At 44.8% G+C, this 15,739-nt stretch overlaps 1 protein-coding gene across 2 annotated transcripts in view; it reads left to right on the top strand.

Annotated features, from left to right (window-relative positions):
• prkag3b (protein kinase, AMP-activated, gamma 3b non-catalytic subunit) overlaps window positions 1-15,739 on the top strand; it is a 33,390-nt gene that overhangs the window by 11,393 nt on the left and 6,258 nt on the right. Inside the window, exons 9-12 of one of the 2 annotated variants that reach the window (XR_013771606.1) lie at window positions 11,029-11,194; window positions 11,277-11,314; window positions 12,065-12,211; window positions 13,049-13,664. Coding sequence is in view for 1 of the 2 variants with exons in the window: in XM_079254862.1 (XP_079110988.1) it covers window positions 11,029-11,194; window positions 11,277-11,314; window positions 12,065-12,211; window positions 13,049-13,142 (445 nt within the window). In the remaining variant the exon portion in view is untranslated. The remainder of the gene's footprint in view (window positions 1-11,028; window positions 11,195-11,276; window positions 11,315-12,064; window positions 12,212-13,048; window positions 13,665-15,739) is intronic. The other variant, XM_079254862.1, reaches the window with a different exon arrangement.

The following is a 15,739-nucleotide window of genomic DNA, read 5'->3' as shown; positions in this document are numbered from 1 at the left end:
TTAAAAGTGCACAGGTGGGAGGTTTTTCCGGGTCATGTGATTAAGATGGCAGCTTAGCCAAGACTCTCTGAGACCATGCATCTTTTTTTCAAACAAAACCCTAACAAAGCGGTCAACATTTTCTCAAAGCTACGAGCTGAGGCTATGTCCAAACCTACGGTTGTAAAACAGTGTGACATTTTCACCTGTGCACGCGGTAAGATGACCAAAACATCTCCGCAAAGCCCTTCAGACGCGAGTGCTAGCGTGACAAATGCTAAGATGGCTAGCATCAAAGAAATTATGTGTGAACTCAAGTCACTACGATCAGATTTTGGGTCAATGCTGGAGGGCATTGACCAAAAGCTCACGTGTATGACTGACAGTCTTACAATGTTAGAGGGTAAAGTCACTGAGATGAAACAAGAAGTTGTGCATAATGCGGGCCGCATTGAACAGGCTGAGGCCCGTATTGAATAAACCGAAGTGCGGATTGAGGAGATGGAAACCGTGCAAAAGGAAAACGTGACTTCTCTGAAGTCTGCTCTGAAGTGAATCGCTGCTTTGGAGAGCAAAACAGACGACCTGGAGAATCGAGGAAGGAGAAAAAAATGTAAGAATATTTGGCATACGGGAAAGAGCAGAAGGAACGCGACTGCTCATCGATTTCATACAGGAAAAGTGAACAACATGGCTTGAACTGCCACCTGAACGAAAGTTTACACTGGAGCGGGTTCACTGCATGCTGGCCCCGGGGAAGCCAAACCAACATAGCTCTGTTTTGGTACGGTTTTTGAAAATTTCAAGAAAAAGAGCTTGTCTACAGAGAGAGAAGGAAGAAGGAAATCAAACATGATGGGCTGAGGATCACGTTTGCACAGGACCTTTCGGAAGAAACTTTACGTGTCCGCAAAGGGTTCCAACCGGTGATCCAAAGCTTTGTTGACATCAACCCTTCCGTGGATTTCAGTACAATCCATGCAGATTGAGGATACTCTATGGTGGCAAGATTCATCTGTTTGCAACATTGCAGCAAGCTGAAGATTTCTACAAAGAAATTTCACGAGAGCCGCAGGATGCAACAATGGAATGAACGGTGCAGTAAGGTGTATATTTATAGACAATAACGAGGTTAGGCTATACCTGTTGATAACAGATATTTCATAGTTAATAATGGACAGCCATTATTTTTAGTTTTATTTTTATTCAATATACCATTTCTGTTTGTTTTTTGAAAAGTTGTAATTGGACAGAGAAAAAAAGGAAAAGAAAGGGGGAAGAAGGGAAGGAAAGGGGGAAGAAAAAAAGTTGATAAGTTGACAGCTACATTTTTTTTTATGACACAATATATTCTTTATTGATAAAGGTTGAGTGAAATATTTTTCAATAACAAGGTCACAGGATGCTATTTTTGTTGGTTGGCCATGTTGAATAGTTGCTCCTCATTTTTGTGGATCAACATCCTGGTAACCCATTGTACATTAAGGGAGGGGGCGTGTGCTTCACTGGATGAAGTACAAATGTTCAGGGAAATGTTCAGATTAGGTTTTATGTTGAATGAATGTGTATATGAGTGTTTTCTAGCATGCCCCGTTGTTATTGTCCCTTGCTTTTTGTTAAGGTTTCAAATGATTAAGATTCATGGAAATGACAAAAGAAGAAAGGCATTCTGAAGTAATAATTACTAGTTGCAATCTCAGGGGAATGACAAAGCTTATTAAATTAAAACAGGTACTAAACAGGGTAAAATACTTAAAATCCAAAATAGTCTTTATACAGGAGTCACATTTACCTACAACAGATGTTAAAATGTTGACTAAAAGATGGCCAGGCCAGGTTTTCCATGCTCCAATTAGGAGTCATGCAAGAGGGGTTATTATCTTAATACACACATCAATACCATTTCAAAAATCAAAGCTTGTAGTAGATACAGGTGGGAGATATATTATGATACAAGGAAATGTCCTGTCGCAGAAAATCATGTTTTTCATGTTTACGGTCCCAATGAAGACTCACCATCTTTTTTTGAAAAATTATTCTTAGATATTTACAATTTGGAGGGACAGCATGTTATAGGTGGAGACTTCAACTGTACCTTGGATCCAACACTAGATAGGTCTTCTCAAAAAGATAACACGTCAAAACCAGAAAACTACTTAACTATATTCGTGATCTTAGATTAATCGAGATTTGGAGGGTTTTTAATCCAAACAACAGACAGTATTCATGTTTCTCAAGCATCTCGAAAACAGCCTCGTACTGATTACTTTTTAATATCATACAAATTGCAGTCTTGTGGAAAAATGTTGGTATAACAGCATTGTCTTATGTGATCATGCACCGGTCTCTATGAAAACACAATTTGGTAAGGGAAATGGATATTCAAAAAGATGGAAATTGCAAACCTTTATGTTAAAAGACAAGACTTTCGTTAATGTTGTTGAAAAATGTATTGATTATTTTGAGCTTAATATGAACGAAACATCGGCTTGTATCAGATGGGAAGCTTTCAAAGCATGTATTAGAGGAGAGATTAGTTACACCAGTACCCAAAATAAAAATTATAATCAAGAAATTATCCAATTAGATAGTCAAATTAAATTGCTAGAAAATTAACTTTCTGAATGCAGTGATTCTGATAAATTAAAACAATTACTGGTTATGAGAGCAAAATATAATAAACTGACAAAGTAGCTAAAAGTCTAATGTGGCCAAAACAAACGTCTTATGACCAGGGAAAAAAAGCAGGCAAACTATTGGCTTGGAGAATTAAAAAACAACAGGCTGAAAGAGTAATACTTAGTATAAAATCAACTGGAGATAAAATTACTAATAACCCAGTAGAGATCAATGAAAACTTTCAAGAGTTTTATAAATTATTATACCAATCAGAAAGTAGTCCAAATGAAGAAGTCAAGAATTTATTAAATAAGTTACCATTTCAGGCACTCTCAGCGGACGACAAGGTACTTCTTGACAACCTTCTTACAACTGAAGAATTAATAGAAGCTATGGAGAAATGAATAGTGGTAAAGCTCCTGGACCAGATGGACTGCCGGCCAAATTTTATAATTTGTTTAAAAATAAATAAGCACAACCACTCCTTAATATGTTTAGAGATTCCTTTGATATGGGTATACTCCCGGACTCATTAAGACTAGCCACTATAACGTTCATTTTAAAACCAAACAAACCATCTACTGTTGTAGTGTAGGACAAACAAGGACCCAAGTGCAGATTGGATGTGGATACTAGGACAGGTTTATTCTCTTGGGCAGGCTGGTAGGTGGCCAGGCAGGCTGGTTGGCGGGCAGGCAGGCAAGAATCATGCACTGGTGACAGAACAGACAGTTGTGAAACAAGCAGTTTAACTTCTTAAGCAGAAATGCTGCAATGGCCGAGAGCTGTTACCACAGATGAAACAACAATCAGGTGATGACTGGTGAACTGAGCTGGCCTTTTATCTTGCTGCTGCTGATTTCCCAATGAGAACCTGGTGTGGACTTGATTGCCAGGGAAACAGGCACACCCACTGCAGCACAGGTCAGAGCAGGAACCACAATAGTACCCCCCCCCCCCCCTCCACGGGACCCACCGGGCGACCGAAACTTCTCCGGATGAGCATGACGAAAATCCCGGACCAGGGATGCATCCAGAATAAATGAGCGCGGAACCCAGGCACGCTCCTCAGGACCATACCCCTCCCAGTCCACCAGAAGCCACGACCCCGACGCCGCACATCCAGGAGACGCCGGACAGAATAGGCAGGGCGACCCGCCACAAGCCGGGCGGGAGGAGGGGGTCTGGAAGGAGGGACGAGAGGACTAGAGGAAACAGGCTTGAGTTGGGAGACATGGAAAGAAGGGTGGACTCTCATGGAACTGGGGAGTTTCAGTTTGACCACGGTGGGATTAATGATCCGCTCAACCTCAAAAGGACCCAAAAAGCAGGGGGCCAACTTCTTGGCATCAGTACGCAATGGAATGTTCTTTGCTGATAACCAAACCTTTTGGCCAGGTGCGTAATGGGGTCCAGGAGTCCGATGACGATCCGCCATGCGGCGGGTACGTACGGAGGCACGAAGGAGCGCAGTTCGAGCCTTCCTCCAAATCCGTCGGCAGCGGCGGATGTGTAGCTGGACCGACGGCACAGAAACCTCCTCCTCCTGTGCTGGAAACAGGGGCGGCTGATATCCCAGGGAGCATTCGAAAGGTGATAAGCCTGAAGCAGAAGAGGTAAGGGAGTTGTGAGCATACTCTACCCAGTCCAGATGGTCACACCAGGAGGAGGGGTTGGACTCAGCCACACATCTCAGGGCAGTTTCCAGATCCTGATTAGACCTCTCAGCCTGGCCATTGGTCTGGGGATGGAAACCAGACGACAGGCTCACAGTGGCCCCGAGTGAGTGACAAAACGACTTCCATACCTGGGATGTAAATTGGGGTCCTCTGTCTGATACTATGTCTGTGGGCAGACCATGGAGCCGAAAGACATGATGAACAAGTAAGTTGGCTGTCTCCTTGGCAGTAGGAAGTTTGGGAAGGGCAATAAAGTGAACAGCTTTGGAAAAGCGATCAACAACTGTGAGGATGGTGGTGTTACCTCTTGAGGCTGGAAGACCAGTGACGAAGTCCAGAGCAATGTGCGACCAGGGTCTGCTTGGAACAGGTAATGGACGAAGAAATCCCGCAGGTGGCTGATGCGATGACTTACTGCGTGCACACGTCGTACAGGCTGCAACAAACTCCCGGACATCTTTATCCATTGTGGGCCACCAGAATCTGCGTTTCAGAAAAGAAGTGTTCGCATGGAACCAGGGTGGCATGCTAGGCGGGAGGAATGTCCCCACTGGAGGACTTGGGAACGTACAGAATTGGGGACATAAAGGCGGTTACGGGGACCTGTGCCAGGGTCAGGCTGTTGCTGTTGGGCCTCTCTAACCCTGTCCTCCACCTCCCAGGAAACAGCGGCTACAACACAGGTTGCAGGTAAGATGGTATCAGGTGAAACTGCAGTCTTGGGTGGAAATTGGCGAGAGAGAGAGTCCGGTTTCTGGTTTTTGGACCCAGGTCTGTATGACAGCGTGAAGTGGAATCGATTGAAGAAAAGAGACCAACGGGCCTGTCGGGGATTCATTTGTCTAGCAGACTGTAGGTATTCCAGGTTCTTATGGTCAGTCCAGATGAGGAATGGCACTTTGGATCCCTCCAACCAATGGCGCCACTGCTCCAGGGCGAGTTTGATGGCTAAGAGTTCCCTATCACCGACATGGTAGTTCTGCTCAGCTGGTGTTAGACGTCGAGAGAAAAAGGCACAAGGATGTAACTTCTGAGACTCTGGGGATCGTTGGGACAAGACAGCTCCAACATCTGAAGCATCAACCTCCACCACAAATTGATGGTTGAGATCAGGGTGGAGGAGGACAGGAGCAGTGGTGAATAGATCCTTTAACTTGACAAAAGCCTGAGCCGCCGGCTCAGACCAGACAAATGGGACTGTAGGCGATGTAAGTTTTGTCAGGGGAGCTGCGATGCGGCTATAATTGCGAATGAATCTGCGATAAAAATTAGCAAAACCCAAGAAACGTTGCAGCTGCTTGACAGAAGTTGGGACTGGCCATTCGGTAACAGCTTTGACCTTCTCAGGATCTGCTCGGACCTGCCCACTCTCAAAAATGTATCCGAGAAAAGAAACAGTGTTCTTGTGAAAATCACACTTCTCGGCCTTAACGAATAGGCGATTCTCCAGAAGTCTCTGCAGGACTTGTCGGACATGTTGTATATGTTCGGCGAGGTTGTGGGAAAAGATGAGGATATCGTCTAAATAGACGAAAACAAAACGGTTCAGGAAGTCTCTCAGCACATCATTAACTAAGGCTTGGAAAACAGCAGGGGCATTACAAAGTCCAAAAGGCATGACTCGATACTCAAAATGGCCGAGTGGGGTCTTGAAGGCTGTCTTCCACTCATCTCCCTCTTTTATCCTGACCAGATGATATGCGTTGCGGAGATCTAGCTTTGTGAAGATTGTTGAGCCATGGAGAGAGTTGAAGGCAGACTCAAGAAGTGGCAGAGGATACTTATTCTTTATGGTTATAGCATTTAATCTCCGGTAGTCAATACAAGGCTGAAGAGAACCATCCTTCTTAGATACAAAGAAAAAACCTGCGCCAACAGGGGAAGAAGAAGGTCTAATTAAACCAGCAGCCAGCGAATCCAAAATATATTTCTCCATGGCCTCAGTCTCTGGCTTAGAAAGATTGTACAGACGACTGGCTGGCAACGGAGCCCCAGGTAACAAGTCTATGGCGCAGTCATATGGTCTGTGAGGAGGAAGAGAAAGGGCCCTCTCTTTACTGAACACCTCAGCGAGGTCATGGTAGGCTAGATGAATGTCTGACAAATCCTGAGAAGTGGGACAATGACTGGTAGTGGTTATACCAGATGGGACGGCAGAGTGAAGACAAGTTGCATGACAATAAGAACTCCAGTTAATAATCCTCCCAGTAGTCCAATCCAGATGGGGATTGTGTAACGATAACCAGGGGTGTCCTAGAACCAGGGGTGAATTTGGTGAGTTTACAACAAAGAAACTAATAAACTCCTGGTGATTTCCCGAAACAATTTGTTTAACCGGAACAGACTCTTGGGTGATGGAGTAAAGAATGCTACCATCCAGAGCCCGGGCAGAAACAGGAGGGAAGAGAGATTCCAGGTCTAGATTAATCCTTGCAGCCCATTCCTTGTCAATAAAGTTTGCTTCAGCTCCAGAATCCACTAAAGCCTGTACTGGATGAGAGAAACCCTTGACATATAGCACCGCTGGAATGAGTGTCTTTGTGTGGGGAATTACCTTTGGAGTGGTGGTCGTCAGTACTCCCACAGCTACTGACGACCCAGATCTTTTGGCCGTTCTGTGTAGACAGCTCTCTGGTGTCCCGGTCTTCCACAATAAAAACAAACGCCAGTGTCCCTCCTCTGTCGTTCCTCCGTGGACAGATGAGCTCGGCCCAGCTGCATGGGCTCCTCGGACTGTGTTGTGCTAGGAAGGGAAGGGCGGACCGCTCCGATGGTGGAGCCAGGAAAATACAGCTCAGAACGAGTCTGCCGCTCTCTGTCTCTCTCCCGTAAGCGGTTGTCCAGCCTTATTGAGAGGGAAACCAGGTCGTCCAGGGAATCTGATGCATCACGGGTGGCAAGCTCATCCTTAAGCCGGCTGCTTAAACCATTTGTGAAGATTCCACAAAGAGTCTGATCATTCCAGCCCGAATCCACAGTCCTGAAATCCACAGCAAACTCAGCAACACTCATTTTTCCTTGTCGGAGATTAATCAGCCGCTTAACGGCATCGCCCCCTCTCACTGGATGGTCAAACACCTTCTTCATCTCATCCATAAAAGCTGGATAAGACATGTGCCTGAAACCCTGCCGTTCAAACGCTGCTTCTGCCCATGACAAAGCCTTGCCCTCCAGAAGTCCGATGACGTAGGAGATCTTGGATTTGTCACTGGCATAAGTGATGGGCTTCTGGTCGAACACCAGTGAGCATTGGAGTAAGAACCCTCTACATTTACCCAGATCCCCGGCATAAGGTTTGGGGTCCGGGATGTGTGTCTCTCTTACCGGGGTGGCAGAAGCGGTAGGATGCATGGATAAGTCAGGAACCTGTTGCTGATCGGGAGCAGGCTGTACCAGACCAGCCACATGACTGGTGAGTTGAGACAACTGCGTAAGGATGGTGTGGTAATTCTGGTCCAAAGTTAGAAGCATCTGCTCATGTCGAGCTAAGTGAGCATTCTGACCGGATAGGGCTTGCTGAAGTTGTCTGGCGGCGCCTTCTGGGTTAGAATCTGCTGGATCCATACCTGATGGCCTGATTGTTCTGTTGTAGTGTAGGACAAACAAGGACCCAAGTGCAGATTGGATGTGGATACTAGGACAGGTTTATTGTTCTCCTGGGCAGAATGGTAGGTGGCCAGGCAGGCAGGTTGGCGGGCAGGCTGGCGGGCAGGCTGGCGGGCAGGCTGGCGGGCAGGCTGGCGGGCAGGCTGGCGGGCGGGCGGGCAGGCAGGCGGGCAGGCAGGCGGGCAGGCGGGCTGGCAGGCTGGCAGGCGGGCGGGCAGGCAGGCGGGCAGGCAGGCTGGCAGGCAGGCGGGCAGGCAGGCGGGCAGGCAGGCGGGCAGGCTGGCGGGCAGGTTGGCGGGCAGGCTGGCAGGCGGGCGGGCAGGTTGGCGGGCAGGCAGGCGGGCAGGTTGGCGGGCAGGCAGGCGGGCAGGTTGGCGGGCAGGCAGGCGGGCAGGCGGGTGGGCGGGCAGGAAGGCAGGCGGGCGGGCTGGCGGGCAGGCAGGCGGGCGGGCTGGCGGGCGGGCTGGCGGGCAGGCAGGCGGGCGGGCGGGCGGGCAGGTTGGCGGGCGGGCGGGCGGGCAGGTTGGCAGGCGGGCAGGTTGGCGGGCGGGCGGGCAGGCAGGCGGGCGGGCGGGCGGGCAGGCAGGCGGGCAGGCAGGCAAGAATCATGCAGTTTAAATTCTTAAGCAGAAATGCTGCAATGGCCGAGAGCTGTTACCACAGATGAAACAACAATCAGGCGATGACTGGTGAACTGAGCTGGCCTTTTATCTTGCTGCTGCTGATTTCCCAATGAGAACCTGGTGTGGACTTGATTGCCAGGGAAACAGGCACACCCACTGCAGCACAGGTCAGAGCAGGAACCACAACATCTACAGAATGTTCATCATACAGGGGGATCAGTTTAATAGGATGTGATAGGTACAGATTAGGAGAGACCTTTATGAAGTGGATTAGGCTGCTTTACACAAATCCTACCGCACAAATATTAACTAATAATAATATTTCAGAACCCATTAGTCTGCAACGTTCAACTAGACAAGGATGTCCTTTTTCCCCGTTACTTTTCACTTTAGCTTTGGAACCATTGGCCATAGCAGTGAGAACTCACAGAGGAATATCAGGCATCAAGATTGGAGATCTGAGTCATCTTATCTCTTTGTTTGCTGACGATCATTTTCTTTTTGACAGTTTGAAAGAACACTATTCCCAATTTGTTGAGTTTAATAGAAGAATTTGGAAAGATTTCAGGTTATAAAATTAACAATACAAAATCAGTGCTCATGTTTTTGAATGAGGAAGAAAGGAGGAACCCCCTTGTACACACTGAATTTACAATTGCTATGAATGGTTTAAATTATGCCAGATTTAAATAAAATTATTTCTACAAATTATAACCCCTTGGTAAACGAGGTTACAGAAGTGTTGAACAGGTGGCCAAATCTACCCATATCAATGGTAGGATGGATATACGTGATAAAAATGTCAATTTTGCCAAAACTTTTGTATTATTTTCAGACTCTCCCCTTGGCATTACCAATGTCATTTTTTGATAATTTAGATAAGTTATTTAGTCAGTTTATTTGGAACAATAGGAAAGCAAGACTTTGGCATAAATTATTATACCTACCTTTGGACAGAGGAGGGCTTCAACTTCCAAATTTAAGATGGTATTATATGGCAGCCCAGCTAGCATCATTCATTCATTCATTCATTTTCTGAACCCCTTAATCCAATTCAGGGTCGTGGGGAAGCTGGAGCCTATCCCAGCTGGCTTTGGTCGACAGGTAGGGTACACCCTGGACAGCTCGCCAGTCCATCGCAGGGCCACACACAGACAAACAACCATTCACGCTCACACTCACTCCTATGGGCAATTTAGAGTAACCAATTAACCTCAGCTAGCATCAGCGACACATTATTTTAGCACAAAATCTTCCCCAACTTGGGTGAATATTGAACAACAGTCGATTCCAGATTTACCAATATATAGCTACCTTTACTCTGCAGACTTTAAAACATTAAAAAAACAAACCAAAAAACCTTTTTTTGAGGGATACTATTGTTGTCTGGCACACAGTTTATAAACATGTAGAAGAATCTACAACTTTCTCCCAGTTTTCCCCTTTGTGGAGTAAGTTTACACCTGGTAAAAATGATGATGGATTTAAAATATGGAAAATGAAAGGCATTCATACTGTTAAAGATTTGTATGTTAATGGAATGTTGCTTACATTTCAAGATCAGTGTGACAGATATCAAATTCCTTCAAAACACTTCTTTAAATATTTACAATTAAAAGGTTTCATGTCATCTAGATCTTCTGATATTATGTGTATTCCTAAATTATCTTTAATTGAGGAATTATTTAGAAAAAACAAAGAAAAAGGACTATTGTCTAAATATCATAATCTAATAATGTCACATTCTAAACAGACAAATTAAACTGATATACCAGAAGATATAGATGAATTAGAATGGAATGAGGCATGTTTTAAGGCTCAAAAACAAACTATAAATACACGACTAAAACTCCGACAATATAAATGGTTAACAAGGGTCTATGTAACTCCTAAAAAACTTCACCGTATGTCAAGCAATATTCCTGACACGTGCCAAACGTCGGGAATGTCTATGGGAATACCCGGACATACAAAGGTTTTGGGAAAGCAATCTAAAGTGTTTGTCTGAAATGTTTGGAATCAAACTTTGTATCCTGGGAATATATCTAGAAAATTTTCCACAGATTAAAAAACCTATTCAACTGTTGGATTCTGCATGCCAGGAGGGTCATTGCTTTAAATTGGAAGAATATTGAGGCACCTTCAATTACACAATGGAAAAGAGAACTTTCAGAAAATATTTGACTGGAGAGACTGACTTATATTTCCAAAGGTAAACTAGTAAATTTTGTGCAATTATGCACAGGCCCCTGGGCCCAGAGTGTTCCAAGGGCCCCTTTCCCCATCGCAACATTGTAAAAATTGTGAATTATACTCTGTGAAACGACATTTCTCACATCTCTCAGCCAGTGGTACGAATAACAACATACTAGACACTGTGGTGTAACTATGTGGCTTTTATTTACATTTTGTTTCATGTCCAAACTGCTGGTGTTTGGCCTACCTGGGCCCAACGGCCTTGGTCGGCACTGATCAGCTGAAAATGTCCGGGCCCGCTCACATTAGCATTTCTGCTCCTGCAGGGATCCATGATCCCCAAACCCCGGTTTCTTCAGAGGAGGATCAGCGAAGTGCCGATCGGAACCTTCCGGCAGATTGCCACCGTCCGGGAGTCTGCCTCCGTCTACGACGCTCTCACCATCTTCGTGGAGAGGCGCGTGTCGGCTCTACCTGTTGTCAACGAGCAAGGTGATCCAGTCGCTTTCTTCCAGCTCGTCCCGAGCATCCCAGCTGGCTGCTGACGCGTCAGCTTGTCTTTATCTTTCTGTAGGTAAAGTGGTGGCGCTCTACTCCAGGTTCGATGTCATTGTAAGTACATTTAGCTTCGCCTTGTCTGTGTACGTGTGTCGTGCAGACGTCGGTTTAATTTACGATAAAACGTCAGCTTCCGGAAAACTAAATGTTACGTTTTACATTAATTCATGTTTTGTTTTGGGGGGGGGGCTCAGATCTATTGATCAACTTCAGTCCTGATCAAGACAAATAGTGAATAAGAATGTGGGATGTTGACCCTTTGAATAACGGTTTGCTAAAACACAGAAAGGACATTTTTCATGTTAGAAAAGATCTAAAATGCTGAGTTTGATGCTTCAGAAGTTCTTTTTCAAATGAACCACATGTATTGAAAGCAAACATTTCTGATTTCTAAATCAGCAATGAAAACTGTAGAAATACGTTTTCTGCTTGTTTCAGGGGGTAAATCTATTGATCGTCTTTATTTCTGAAAAAGAAAATCAGTTCTTGAGTAATTATTTGGATTTTAACCCTGTTAAACCGTACAAACATTTTTGTACCTTTTTAGTAAGTTGCGACACAAAAATGGATCATGCATCAGAGTCAGAGTGTCGTCACGTTGTTGATGTGATGGATGTAAAAATGAGCCTCTAGTTTTGAGCAGCACAGAAACGTTTGGTTGGAAAAAGCAGAAAAGTCAAAGTGAAACATGGATTCAAGACAGTAAAACTAGAAGCTGAGTGTTGAGATGAACCAGGATCAAGTCAGAAAAGGGAAAACTAGACATAGGTCACCAATGATGGAACTACATTTGTCTTCTGGTAGAATCTGGCAGCACAGAAAACCTACAACCACCTGAACATGACGATGCGAGAGGCCGTCGCGTCCCGGTCCTGCTGGGTGGAGGGTGTCCTCAAGTGCTACCCGCATGAAACGCTGGAGACCATCATCAACCGCATCGCCAAGGCCGAGGTAACGCAAAGCTGTCGCAGCGAGAAGCTTACTTAGCCTGCTAGCTGGGAAAGAATCCGCTTCCCAGATTCCCAACAAAAGCTGCAGGATGCTACATGCTACATGGTGAAGGTTGCTACATGCTACATGGTGAAGGTTGCTACATGCTACATGGTGAAGGTTGCTACATCTACATGGTGCAGGATGCTACATGCTACCTGGTGAAGGTTGCTACATGCTACATGGTGAAGGTTGCTACATGCTACATGGTGAAGGTTGCTACATGCTACATGGTGAAGGTTGCTACATCTACATGGTGCAGGATGCTACATGCTACCTGGTGAAGGTTGCTACATGCTACATGGTAAAGGTTGCTACATCTACATGGTGCAGGATGCTACATGCTACCTGGTGCAGGATGCTACATGCTACCTTGCTACATGCTACCTGGTGCAGGATGCTACATGCTACATATTATTTTGGCAGTTCACAGATCAATCTTACTTCAGTCAGAACAACATCTTTTTTTTTGTCAGTACCTGGATGTAATGATCAGTGAGCCAATGACATTGACCAAAAATACAAACATGGTAGAAAAATCGGTTCAATAAGAATTTATCAAATGTACTTTTATTTTGAAAATTCCCCTGTAAGTGAAGTTTTTTAAAATTAAAATCGATTGAAAACAGCTGAGCTCAGAGCGACGTTCTGGTTCATATCCAATCAGAATCGGATCTAATGGGGACTGAATCTGAGCCGTGATGGAACTGGTAAATCTGTAAGAATCCAGCTCAAACCGGCTGTTCTGGTCTCCATAGCGACGCAGAATGACCGACTACCACCGTTTCTGTTTCTCAGGTGCATCGGCTGGTGCTGGTGGACGCTGACGATGTGGTGAGAGGGATCGTCTCTCTGTCTGACCTCCTACAAGCCCTGGTTCTCTCTCCAGCAGGTATTGACGCTCTCTACTCCTAACGTTGCTCCTCTTCCTCACTCCTCTGGCTCCCTCCGTCCACCGCCCTGCCGTCCGAGTTTCCCAAGTTTCCTGCTGACTTCATATCTCCTGGCAACCACGATCTTTCTTCTCATCTTCCAACCATCTCCTCCTCCCTGTGAAACCACCTAATCTGTCAGCTGTCATCTCCCTTTTCCTGCCCGGAGGGCCGTCTCCCCAAGTCCTCCTGCTCCTCCTGCAGCCGCCGCCTGCTCCTCCTGCTCCTCCTGCTCCTTCCTAAAACCTTTGCACCTGCAGAGACTTTTCTGAGCTCTTCCATCCCTGCAGATCCTTTATTCCAGACTCAAACACCACTAAAACCTTCTTCTCAAAACCCTCTGACCCACTGGAGCCCAACCAGTTTCCTGTGCCCCCCCCTCCCTCCACTACCACCACCACTCGGCCTCTTCGGTCAGACATCAAGTCCCCCCCCCCACTTCAATGCCTTCACGCTGTTGATGCTCCAGCAGCACCTTGCAGGTAGGACCCCCCCCCCCCGGCGGCTGCCTGTCTGAGCCTGTATCTTCAGTGCCAGTGAGGCGCTCGGCCTGCTTGGGAAGTACCAGACGCCCAGCATCCTGTTAGCTGATGTTTGCTTTCTCTGATTGGCTGCTTTCTAAGCGGAGCTCTGCGTTTCTGGAGCTTTACTGATCCCAAAGTTTCCTCATGACTGGGGTTGAAATGAAAGCATGACGGAGAACGTTCCAGCTGCAAACATTCAGGAAGTTTCTGTGGTTAGGCGCGCGTCTCTTCCAGCCTCACGCCAGACCCACAAGTTTTTGGTTTTTTTTAAATTTTCATTTTTATTGGACATTTTTCTTTTAGTTACAGAACAGTAAACAACAAAAACAAACAAACAAAAATAGGAAGAGTACCATTGAAAAGTAAATACAAAAAGTAAAGACCATAGCACCATGGGTTGTTATATAAAGTCTGATCTTATGGGTTTCACATATTCCATCCATTTTGACCAGATGTTGTAAAAAGAGTCTCTCTGGAATCTAAGGGTGAATGACAATTTTTCCATAATGTAAATTTCCTGTGTAATATTGATCCATTCTTCAATAGTTGGAGGGTCCGGGTTTAGCCGTTTTCTGGTTATGACTTTCTTACTTGCAGCAAGGAGAATCCACAACAGCTTCTTATCCTTGTTTCTCCAATCTGTTACGTATACATTCGCCAAGTATACATTTTCGAAGTTACAAACTATTTTAGAACCAAATACATTGTTAATGTGTTCTCATATATTTAACTAGTATGGTCTTAAAACAGTACAGTCCCAGAAGATATGGTAGTGGTTGGCCCCTGAACATCCACAGAGTCTCCAACATGTATCTCCACAACCCTGGTGCTCTTTTTGAGTCGACGTGATAAAAAACCTGATCATATTCTTCCAACAAAATTCACGCCATGTGTTGGATCCAGTAGAACACCACTGTATTTTACAAATTCTTTCCCAACTTTCATTTGGAATCTGGATATTGCTTTCTCTTTCCCATCTCATCTTTATGTATTCAGCGTTGGTTTGTTTCAATTTTTGGATGGCTTTGTATATCTTGGATATTAAGTTATTTTGTGATATTGATTTAATTAATTTTAGGAAAGTGTGTAAGAGACCCACTTCACTTTTCTCCCATGTTGCCTTTATATTAATATCAAAATAGTGTCTAACCTGTACGTATCTATAGAAATCTTGGCCTTATCCACATTTATCCTGTAAAGATTCAAAACCCATGAATGCCCCCTTCTGGATGAAAGAGTAATAGGTAGCGAGTCCTTTTGAGATCCAACTTTTAAATCTCTTATCTAGTGTATTTGGATTGAGATCTGAATCAGAAGCGCACCATCGTAAGATTTTGGAAAGTTCTCCTAACTTACAAATTTGTGTAATACCATTCCAAGATTTTAATAGAGACTCATACATAAAATCCTCTGTAATGTTAACACTATTCTGCAGTTTTTTGTCGGCAAATAGGGCTAGAATGGGTATACCCCTTAACTCTCCCCTCCACATCTGTCCATCTGGCAGAGTAGACGGGAGAGCACCAACAGATTTAAGGCCTAAGTTGGGCAGCATAGTAATATTCCCTTAGGCAGGGGAGACCCATTCCCCCCTTTGCTTTCATTAATTGCATTGTTTGATACTTAATCCTTGCTTTTTTATTTTGCCAAATAAATTTAGCTAGCATTCTATCCCATTCCTCAAAGTGTTTTTGGGTTAGATGGATGGGAAGACATTGAAAGAGGTACAGAAGACGGGGAAGGATGTTCATTCTAATTGAATCTACCCGAGAGTATAGAGTCAAGAAAGGGAATATCATTCCATCTTTGTAAATCTGATTTTTATCTTTGAAATCAAAGGAGTATAGTTGGCTTCAAACAATTTAGATGGATCATCTGTCAATACAACCCCTAAGTATTTAATGTATTTTGTTTCCCAATTCCATTTGTGTGCCTTTTTAATAGTAATAGGTGGATTATAATTTAGTTTTAGTATTTGAGTTTTGGACATATTGATTTTATAGCCTGAATAGGAGCCATATTTATCTTACATT

This window comes from Telmatherina bonti (assembly GCF_933228915.1).
Source record: "Telmatherina bonti genome assembly, chromosome: 15".
NCBI lineage: Eukaryota > Metazoa > Chordata > Actinopteri > Atheriniformes > Telmatherinidae > Telmatherina > Telmatherina bonti.
Note: the sequence above shows the minus strand (reverse complement) of the source record. Positions and strands in the feature narration are given on the sequence as shown.